General features: G+C 43.4%; 1 protein-coding gene across 1 annotated transcript; it reads right to left on the bottom strand.

Moving 5' to 3' along the window:
* Positions 1 to 1,583: 1,583 nt before the first annotated feature.
* GORASP1 (golgi reassembly stacking protein 1) lies at positions 1,584 to 10,338 on the bottom strand. Its single transcript, XM_059839011.1, has 9 exons — positions 10,180 to 10,338; positions 8,213 to 8,293; positions 6,991 to 7,194; positions 6,239 to 6,325; positions 5,792 to 5,922; positions 5,105 to 5,246; positions 4,460 to 4,604; positions 4,009 to 4,164; positions 1,584 to 3,729 (listed from the first exon to the last, which is right to left on the bottom strand). The coding sequence occupies exons 1-9, from the start codon at positions 10,240 to 10,242 to the stop codon at positions 3,449 to 3,451; spliced, it is 1,290 nt and encodes a 429-aa protein (XP_059694994.1). The 5' UTR covers positions 10,243 to 10,338; the 3' UTR covers positions 1,584 to 3,448.
* Positions 10,339 to 11,485: the final 1,147 nt, after the last annotated feature.

Here is an 11,485-nt window from a genome sequence, read left to right as displayed (position 1 = left end):
GACACTATTCTAAATGTATTTTTTGGGTGACTCTGCATACTAATTACATGTTACATATGTAATAATTACATATTGTAGCTTAGAAATGCAACTTTAAGCAAACAGTTGAAATTCTGCTACAGCAGAAGTAATGCCAGTTAGTGTTTGCTTAAGGCAAAAGCCAGGAAGGAAGTTGTGTGGGCAGTGCCCAGGAAATGGAACATGCAATGAGTAACCTGTAGCTGCTTTCTCTTAAGAGCCTGTTCTTGTGTTACTGCTTGGAGGTGAAAATCCTTGCCCAGTTTTGGGGGAAGATGGAGAATACATGAGCCCACCAGTATGTGTGAGTGGTGTGATCTCTGCTCAGCATTGCAGAGATCCATTTTCCTGCAGCATTTCTGAGTTACAGCTCGGGGAAGTTCAGCCAAGTGTGGCTGAGCAGCCTCTGCACAGAGCCTGGAGCAGTCCTGCAGGAGGTTCAGTAGATTGTCAGGCCTGCTGTGAAAGTTTAAGAGGGAAAATTTAAATCATCAATGCCTGAATTTGGTGTTATAATAGTTCTACTAGCAGGTGTTTAAGACAATAAATACACCCCACATTCACTCATTCAAGTTCAGCCAGAAGTAGTTCAGCATCCATATTGCTGTTAATATGGATTTGCATGTTTATCTATTTTCTTATCATGGTCTTGGGGGTTTACAATCATTCCTAGTACAGGGTTATGCTGTATGCAAAGTTCCCATGGATCAAGTTAGCCTCAGCTGGGGCAGGGCTTGGCCAGCTTTCTGTGGCCTTTGCTGAGGAGAGGTTTTGAGTACCTGGGTGGGAGGAGGTCCAGTGGCTCAGAGGGCTCCTGCTGGCTCAGCCCCATCAGCCCTGCCTGGATGCTGTGGCATTGGCAGGAGCAGGGCTCAGGGGTGATGGGCTTTGCCTAATCCTCACTTTAATGCTTGAGCTGCTGGGAGCCTCTGTGGATTTAATATCTGCCAGGCCTGTGTCCTCAGGCTCAACTGGTAATTTTAGGGAGCGGCTCAGGTCTGGCAGCTCATCCTGTTGTGTCTGGCCATACAAAGCACCCTACTGCTGTAACATCTGAGATGACCTCCTTCCCCTCCTGCCTTTGTCCTACCCTTCTCCTAATGCTGCCCAGATAATCCTTCTTGTGTGTGCAGAAGAGCTGCTGCTGTTGAGTTTAGACAGCTCTCAAAGTTTACAGAGTGGGAGAAAGGTCACATCCAGCTCCTGCTTACCTGGAAACAGATCTTTGGGACAGCAGCAGGCTCAGTGGCTGTTTGGTATTGGCTCTGAATCCAGCCACCCTCAGGTGCTTCTCCCATTCTTTTTATTTTGAAACTAAAATTCCAGTCACTTTTCTCACTTTGCACCCACAAACAGGAGTACTCTCCACTTGCTGGGCTGCAGCTGTGAGGGAGTATCCAAGAGAAAAGAAATTTGATGAGGAGGTCCAACTCTTCACCTCATTTAGCATTTGAATGATCAGGTTTCAGGTTTGGAGAACACAACATTCTCTGGCTTAAGGTTTAATTACTTGGTTTTTCCAACCCCCTTCCCACAGCCAGTTAACACACAGAGGCTGGACAGACTGAAGTTTAACCCATTTATTATGGTGACATTTGAAATCTAGCATGAGTTTTGACATTCCCTGCTCTTAGATTTCTAAAAGGTGTTTATAGTACAGAGTCACTTAAATGAGCTATTACCATCTTATGGCCATTTTTGAAGAAGGTAAAGGACTAGAAACAGTCCTAAATAAACAACATGAATAAAATACCACCTAGGTGTCCTCAGGCACCAGGCTCCAAGATCAAACAAACCTAGGATAAGTTTAATTTAAATTTATTTGTAGTGGTCGGCTGTTCACCATTGTAATAGTCAGCTGGGTGAACAAAATAGGAAATTTATTTTAGCAACATAGGAAATAAAACTGGTCCACAATTAACAGACCCTTTAGCAGACTAGAATCCACTGTCAATTCTACTGCCTTTAGTTAGAGCTTAATACATTCTTTAAAGCAACGAGTACTTGGACAATCCTGTTCAGAACTACTGTTCTTGCAGTATTTCAGACTAACAACAGATCAAGGACAGATTTTTTTTGTCAGGCTGGACTCATCTGAAGCCCTCATGTGCTGTGACTTCGCCTGCACCCTTTGGCTGAAGCTGGGCTGTCATAGGCAAAGCTGTGGGACCCAGAGTCCCCCCTACATCAATACCAGATTTCAGCCCAGTGAGCTGTGACTTACTAACAGAGCAGGAGCCAGGGCAGGGCAAACGAAGTCAGGCAATATTGTGCTAAATAAGTGTACTTTAGTTTATAGCCTAAACACACACCAGCCTTGTACCCCATTCTCTTCATTTACAAAGGTTTTCACTGCAGTAGCTCTATTATTGCCTATCAGCAGCTTTGAAATTCCATGATAAATCACTGTCCTGAGGATTATAAAACCATCCATATCTTCCATTGTTTATGTCATGCTTGCTGTTACATTCAGAAGCAATTTGGAGACAAATGCAAACAAAAAAAGGCTACAAAACCCAATTGCTGGTGCTGCACAACAGCCCTGTTTTAAACTTAAAACAATTTGTATAAAAATAATAATGAGTAAATAGGAAAGCACAAAGGAAAGCTATTTCTTGGTCACTACAGGAGCCAAGACATTCAATACCAAAAAGATTCATTACCCCTACTTTAAAATCATCTTCAATTTATTTCAAGTAACCACCATCATTCCCTCCCCCCTCTCTGTTTATTTAACTGCAAGGCCAGCACGTGGTCCACTCAAGAGCAGGAGTGAATGACAGGACCCACCACTGTGGCTTTGTCCCATTTGAGGCTGCAATTCCAAACCCCACTGTATTTCTTTCCTGCCCAAGTTGGAATAAAGAAGGTACACAAACGACTGTTGCAGACAAGAGAATTAAACCAAGAAAAAGAAGAGTCTAGTAAGAGTACTAGAGTAGTAAGTGAAAGTATCTTAGTGTTAAGAAATGCCCTGCAAGTCACAAGAACAGTCTAACCACACTGTACCATTAGAAAAGCTTTCTAACAAATCAAAACTATAAATATTTTTTTTTAATGCCATCAAACATACTGATAAAAATCATCACTAAGTGTCACTGTTTAGGCACAGTGCCTTTGTAAATACATTCAGGAGCACTTGTAGGCAAATGTGAATTCATGAACTTGACATTCTGCCAGTGTCCAACTTCCTTCTGCATCAATTTCTCTATTGATTGGGTGATTTTGGACAGCGTTCAAATTCTGAACATAGATCAATCCATTAAACAGTGATTGGAAAGACAACAGGATATGTACTTCATGTGATTTCTTTTCTAGTATTGTCTACACTAACAAAATAGAGTAACTGTAATTCTTTCAAAATCAGAAAAATAATCCAAGCTCTAGAAGTGCAGCATTCAGCAGTCTGTAAACAGCAGCAGGGTCCATTTCACTCAGGATCTTGTGTAGCTGCTTCTTTCTGCTCACTTGCTGCTTCATGCTCTGGTGTCTCTGGAGCAGTGGGTAACGAGCTCTCCATGCTGTTCACAAGCACCTTGGACTCCTGGTTATCAGCATCAGTTCCTAGTGTTGTTTTTGAAGAAATGTCATGAGGAAGATCAAGAGAAGGTAAAGATGGAATTGAAGGCAGGAGGTCATCCAGAGTGGGCTTCTTGCCTGATCCTTCAGGATACAGGGTTAAACCTTCAGGGTCCAAAGCTGAGGCGTTTTCTGGGAAATTGAGTTTGTAAAAAAAAACGTATCAGGCTAACAGACAGTGCCTCAGCGTTTTCATTTAAAGAAAGAGGCCCACCTGCTATAAACTTAAGGAAAAGCACATTCAATTTTTCCATTTCTAAACCTGATTTCTGCTACTTTTTCCAACCTCTTTTTGCCATTCTTGCTGATTTTTATTAATAGTTGCCTATTTCCAAAAACTGTGATGTTAAGTGAGCATGAGTTGGTGCCATTCCAGAAACAAGACCCAAAGGAAATCTTGACTGCACTTACCGAAATAAGCAGAGACTTCACTCTTTGGCAGTAATGTTTCAGAACCTACAGAAGCTCCTGCTGCTGGCATGTTGAAGGAGGCAGATGAGGACAGGTTGGACACTTCTGTTAAGCTTGTGAACTCAGAAACTGAAATTCCAGACATATCTAGAAATCCTGAAGGAGAAAGCAAGTATTAGTTAGATGCAACACAAAATTCTAGATTCAAAATTACATGTTCTATCCAGACTGAAGTCAGTGAAGTCCCCTTCTTATTAAATGCCAATAAATTTAACTTACCTGGTACCCAAATTCTACAGCTCTGAAATCCAGGGAAGTCAGAAACCTCAAGGAAAACCACCACCAGTACTCACAGTTCTGAATTTAAATCTCTAGCTTGTTTAAGACCTCATAAATTTATTTAGATGTATTCTAAAGAGCTGGTGAAAAAAAAGCACCCAAGAAAACATACCTGGATCCATAACTCTCTGGAGAGGGGGAGGAGGAGAAAGGGAGCTTTCTGGTGAGTAACCACTCATTTCCTGCTCTGTGGAATGATCCAAGTTCATAACTGCATCAGAGTTGTCATTCTGAGAGGTAGGTGCCAACAATGGAGTCTGGAATAAGACAGCAAGAAGTAAAAAAACTGTTTTACATCAAAAGCTTCACCTGTAGCCAACCCTCCCATGAAAGCATTCTGCCTGTCTCCACATGCAGCAGTTCAGAGAGAAGCTGTGATGCTGAAACTGAAAGAAAAACACCACTCAGGACATGTTTCAGCTCAGCCTTTTAAAGCCTGTCTGTTCTCAGAACTTGGTTCCTGGAGGTGTATCTATTTTTCTCCTAGTGAAGTAGGTGTTTTAACATGATCCTCATTGACTGGCACAGCTGTAGGATGCAAGACTTGAAAATAGGGAGAAAATATCTGGCAAGAATTTATATCAGCTGACACTGGTGATCTGGCACCTGCTCAGCAGCATCAGCTCTCCCCTTCACCCAACTCCATTTCATTCAACAAAATGGAATGCTGTACTCAAACATTACCACTTCCCAAACAGCAGAAAATTTTGAAACTCCACAGAACGTGGCAGAGATTGGAATTTTTTTTTTTCCCTACCTCTGTGTAACCATTAGTGGATGGCAGAGGAGTTCCAGCTCCTGGTGAGGGTGAAGGTGATTTGCTTTCTGGCTTTTTCTTTGATGTCGTGGACTGTGTCGGAATTCTGTGCAAATAGCCATATCCAATACCACATCCTAAACTGTACAAGAGAAAAAAAAATCAAGACACTAAAATATTAGCTTAACAAAGCTAATATTTTAAATTTTGACTTTTTCAAACAAGAATAGTTTGTGTCTTTTACCTATAGCAGGAAATACCTACCTACAAGAATTTCCACTTAAGAGTACTCAAGGAACACTCTGCAATCAACTTTGAGACATGCACAGCTTAGCTTTCAGTGAATTATTTTATATCTTTACAAAATATTTAATCTGACCTGATGTGGGTTTTGTTCTTGCTTTAGCTGAATGTTTTGACTATGAGAATGCAGATAATCAATCTGCTAATGGGGAACTCAAGACAGGAGTTCTCCCATTTGATTCAACTCGAGCAGGATTAGATCCTGAATGTGCCCAGTTCCTAGTTCTAAGCTGATTTTTTTTAATGTAAAGATTAACAGTTTTGGGTGACAAGTGTGAGGAAACAAGGCTTAACTTGGAAACACCAATAACTGATAGCAGTAATACTCCTAATAGGAGCTCATTTACAGCAAGTGTAAAACCTGTCAGCAAGAGAGATCAGTACCTTCCTTCTCCACCCCAAGCTCCATTGGGAGTCACAACTACCTCTCGGATGGAATCTGCCTCAGTGTTATAAACCATCAGCTTCAGAGGCTTCCCCTCGTGGGATTCAATCAGGGAAAAGAAATCCTCTGACTAGGAAAAAAAAAAGATAAAAAGTAGTAGTTAATAAACCCATATGTGCAAGTCAACATTTTACACAGTTATTTACTCAATGTGAGATACTAAACACTCAGAGATAGAAAAATCACCAATGTAGTTTGATCTTTAGTGGCAAATTCTTTTTATTGTCAGACTATTTGCCTTTAACAATAAAGATTCTGTCATAAACATCAACCTTCCAAAATCCCTCAATGCCACCCCCATGTGTTTGATGAGAATTATACAAAACAATGAACACTTGGCAGGCACAAAGACAATGACTGCCTGCTGGAAGGAACATGCACCCTACCTCCTGCAGAATCTGATCAGATCCAACAACGTAGTCAGTGTAAGGCTGGAGACCAGCCAGAGCCGCAGGGGACGAAGGCTCCACGTCCTGTGAAAGAATGACACGAGTCATCGCCACGCCAGCAGGATAAACTAGCAAGATCAAAAAGAAGAATTCCTCCAGAGCAAGGAGGGAAAGAACAATTTGTTAATGGGATAAAAAAGTTCTCAAATAATCTACATCTACCTGTGACATTCTGTAAAACATGCTGAGTAAGAAAGATGTAGAACATGGTGAGTAAGAAAATCTTACCAATTTAAAATTGCATCCTCTGAAGATGCTGAGAAATTGCATTTACTTAAACAACCAGAAACAAACATTCTTTCCTATTCAGTTCTAGTCTTTCAGCTCTTCCTCTTAAAATAAATTTGTGGTGCTTTTTGTAATATTGTTACCTCAGTGAAGCTTAGCCAACACAGAGATACCAATCAGGCCAGAATCTTTTTACTTTTGCCATTGATTCTTCAACATAAAAGGAAAAAACCCTTCCCACCTATACTGTTTGGTCTGCTTGGGCTGGAGTTATTTTTGTCACTGGGAGTCCTGACAGCCACCCACTCCTTGTCCCTACTCAAATAGCTCAGACAAACCTTCAAGAGTGTGTTCCCTTCCTCTGTGTGGCTGCATCACTGTACTGTACATTACTGCTAAACATCACACTGTAAAACAAGGTTACACAGACAATAAGGAGCCAGCCAAGCACTGCTGCTCACCAGAACGTGCCAGACGTGCTCATTGGCTCCCTGGAAGCTGCAGAACCTCACGCTGGCCCCAAGGAGACCTTGTCCTCCCCACATGTTACTGGGGATCACCTCCACCTCCCGGATTTTCATTGTTTTGATGTTGTACACCTCCAGCTTCACTGCTTTCTCAGCATTTGCCTTCAGCAGGTCTTTCAACATATTGTTCTCCTTGTTCTGAAAAGCAGATGCAGGATTAACATTATTTCCAGTCGCACCTGTAACATCTGTGGCAGAATTTGAATACAAAGAGCCAAAATTATCAAAGTTTAGGCTCTTTTGTTCACAAACAATCCCAGCAATTTCCAGTTCCATCTTCTTTTACTAGAAGGCAGTCAGTACAGTCAACACACATCCCTTTACATAAGTACTTCCTGTTATTCCATTTCATCACTGGCATTCCTGTCCTTCACAACTGCTATTAAATAATACCAGCAGTTATCAGATGCCAACTGTAGTCTAACAATGAGCAGCAACATTTCACTTCGTGTCTCTGAGCCCCATCCTCTTCAACAGCCCTTCAAAGTCACTGCACACTGTGAAAGAATAGCTTCATTTCTGTCATGTTAGAAGATTAAATGATCTTCCCCCAAAACCTGCCCTGATAATGATCACTTCCAAAAAAAGACATCTCCTCTCATAAAGCCAAGACAAACTTAATGAATTCAGCTTAATGTGGTTAGAGGGGAGCATACAAGGCAAAGCTCTGAGCCTTTTAAGTAAACTAACAAAACACAAAAAAAAACCCCATCAAACCAAAACTCAACTGTTCTCTCATAACACACAGGAACTGTGTTCTTGGTCTCAGAAGTGTAAGTAGACACACTGATTCTTTTCCATGTTTTATCAAATGTTGAAACAAGTTTGTTTAAACAAATGTTGAGCTCTGACTATTGACTCACCAGTTCAGTATTCACCTTGTGGTAGAAAATATGTACAAATGAGCAATAACAAAAACATTGTGTTAACTTGCTAGGAAGTTAAGGTGAGTAAAGGCATAAACAAAACCTTTCCTTCAAACTTGGGTGTAGCCAAAGAGACTATGAACACCTGCAAGTTTTACTTTACTTTTAATGTCCAATGTGAAAAGTTTCTCTGCTTGTGACAGTTCTGGCTTTTACCCTTCATTGTCACTAGAGTGCCCACAGTTCAGGTAGGGAGGAAAACAACACCACTGAAATCATCTGAGACTTACAAGCCTCGTGTGTCCTATGGCAATGATGAAATCAAAGAAAGGTTCCAGTCCTCCTTGTTGGGCTGGGGAGTTCTCCTGAACCTGCAGAACACAGATTTTATTGTTATTCTACACTGACCTCCAGTTACATAAGGGAAAGTGTTAATCTTTACACTTGATTCAATATTTACTTTTGATTTGAGCCAGAGATAAGGCACCAAATGGCCACCCTCAAGCAGCAGCCCATAATTAGGCTCTTACTTTTATATAACTATGAACAGATATCCAAATCAAGCTGTAAAAAGCAGGTTTTGAACCCCATGTTGTGATTCAGAGTTCACAGCCTGGAATTATTAAATACTGAATGCTTTGCAGAAAGGGTTGGTTTTCAACGTGCTGCTGCAGGATTTTCTCCTGTGGTTCTAACAACCTGAGCACAGTGAGAGTCCCCACTTGCATCAGAGCCATTTTTCCATGAACACAAGGGACAGCTGGGTTCCCACATTTCCAGCCCACTGGAACAGGAATATTGACACAAGCACACACCTGCCCACAAGTTCTGGTCAAGAAAACTGCCACCACTTACAAAAGATTCCTAAGAAATAAGAGTAGGGACATCTCAGTTTCATTAGAACCAAAGCTGTCATAGAAGGGATGCCATCACTAGAGAGAGTACTCATAAAACACATTCATACCAGGAAAACCCCCTCCAAAAGTCTGCAATTACATTAAATCCCACCCACTTTAAGGTGCACTGACAAAGCAAGATGGTGTTAAGGAATCACTGCAAACCTCCTAATAGTTTGCTCTTGACTTCACTTTTTGTTACCTCAGCAGCCCTTAGCCTGAGATATATTTGACTCCTGATGGCCACCTCCCAATTTAAAATTAAACCCCGGGCATCATCCAAACTGAGAAGTTCATTGCTGGGAAAGTTACATCTTATATTTGCTATGATGTTACCAAAATGCTACATATATGTATTTACTATTTTTTAATAGATAAAGTTGTATTGATATTGGGGCTTTCAATGGCAGAACTGTCATTTATAACTAAAAGTTATAAAAATATATTTAATAGCATAGTTACTTCAGTAAAAGCTTCTAAAGCAAAAACAAGAATAAAAATCATGCTTCATTTTTAAACAGTCAAGACTGAGCACTGTAACCACAGCTGGAGTCGAAGTATTAACTTTCATCACAGCCCTGAACTGCATCAAAAGCAAACAGGCAGCTTTATACTGATGCTGAGAAACACAGAATGCAGATGAAGTGGAAACAGCACGTGGCAGCCACGCTCCCATTCTTATTCCAGGAAGAGAAAATACCCACTAGAAGAAACGAGAACTCATGCAAACAGCTGTTATCTGCCCATCCTTAAACTTCCAGATATGCATTTACACCTCTGTACGTGCAGACAATCTGCTAAAGAGAGGAGTTACAACAAACTTGCATCTGGGAGATGCACCCACGGGGGAAAACACCGCTGGAGGGGGAATTAACCCCCTGACGTGATGCTGTGGGGATCCACAGAGAAGGGAGCAGAGAAAGGAGGGAAGAAGGGGAATAGGGAGAGAACAGGGAGAGGAGAAGAGCGGAGAGAAACAACTGAGAGAGATGGAGGGGAGCCGGGAGAAAAGGAGGGGAACAGGGAGGGAAGAAGAGCTGTTCTACTCTTGAACTACTCCAAGTTCCCCGAGAGCAGCCTCACAGGCTCCCACAGGCTGCTCGGGGCCCAAGTCCCGCCAGGTCGCGGCCCCTAGCTCGCTGCAGCCGCCGGGACGGACCCCGCAGGTACCGGGAGCGGCGCGGCCGCCCCGCCCCTGCCGGCGTGGCAGCTCCGGGAAGGAGCCAACAGCTGGGAGCCGGGACGGCCCGGCCACCACGGGCGGGGTGCGGCGGAGCGACCCCGCCGGAGCCACCCCAGCGCCTGTCGCCCCTCGCGGCCCTCCCAACCTCCCTTCCTCCGTCTCCCCGCGGCCGCCTCACCCCGTGCACGTGGAAACCCTCGGCGCCGCCGCCAGGGCCCTCGGAGCTGGAGCCCAGCCCCATGGCGGCCGCCCCGGCACCGCTCCGCCGGACCCGAGCGAAGCCGGCCCTCAGGCGGCCGCGGCCCCCGGCATCGCCCTCACGCCGCTCCCGCAGGCCCGAGCAGCCGAGCGCCGAGCGCAGCGCCGGCACACGGCGGAGCGATGCGGGAGCTCGGCTCGACTCCGCGCCCTAGCGCGTGACCAGTGGGGAACGCCCCCTAGCGACGGGGGCGGGAGAAGCGAGGCGTTGCTGTGGGGGGCGGAGAATGGGCGTGGCTAATGCCGAGGGGCGGGGTCTGTGCTGAGGGGCGGGGGCAGGCCTGAGGGTTGCGGTCCGTGCAGGAGTCCCAGAATCGCAAAATCGCTGAATTACGGAATTTCTTAGGTTGGGAAAAAACTCTTAAGATCACCGAATCCAGCCTATCAACCAACACCGCCGTGGGAACAGCCCATGGCACTTCCATCTTCCCTCAAGCACCTCCAGGCGCAGTGGCTCCACCACCTCCCTGAGCAGCCCCTTCCAATGTCTGCTCAACCCTCTCTGTGAAAAAGTTTCCTCTTATGTCCAACCTAAACCTCCCCTGGCTCACCTTAAGACTGTGAAAAAAAACCCAAACTCGCCCACAACTGCTCTCATTCTAACAGCCTTTAAAAATCATCCCCTTGTTAGTATAATCCAAAAAGATATTATTGCTAATTTTTTACCAATATTGTGTTTCTGTTCCTCTCTGTCAGCAGAGAATTGTGCTCAAGAACAGTGTTTCTACCAGCTGAGACACCTTCTAGCATTAATTAATACTATTAAATCAATAGTCCAATGTTGCTGTTTTACAAGTGGTAGTTTGTGGTATTTCTAAAGGTAGGTATTTCTATTTAAGAGGTTTTTTGGGTGGTATTTATGTCCCCCCGAAATTTCATGTCTGCCCCACTGTGTTCCACTTAGGATGGATCCTTCTGATTCTGCCTTTAACACATGAATGGAAAATTCTGAAAATTTTCAATGTAGCAGAATTAATTGGAAGTGTTATTATATTAATCTCATTAAAGTTAGTTGTATCTCCTGCATGAACATTTTCATTTCAGTATAAAAGTACTGATTCCATTAAAACTCCTTGGTAGTACTGCTGTCACCTCCAAGATCTCATTTTTCAAAGGATCCATCCACATAATCTCTGTGTTTCGAAGTGTGATGCATAAAAACAGGAAAAAAAAGGGGAAAAAAAAAAGCTGCTTTTTCAATTCTGTGCCTTTAGTTCCATATGAAA

The sequence above is a fragment of the Haemorhous mexicanus genome, chromosome 1 (assembly GCF_027477595.1).
Source record: "Haemorhous mexicanus isolate bHaeMex1 chromosome 1, bHaeMex1.pri, whole genome shotgun sequence".
In the NCBI taxonomy this organism is placed as follows: Eukaryota; Metazoa; Chordata; class Aves; order Passeriformes; family Fringillidae; genus Haemorhous; species Haemorhous mexicanus.
The sequence above is the reverse complement of the archived record's forward strand: the minus strand, read 5'-3'. Positions and strand labels throughout refer to the sequence as shown.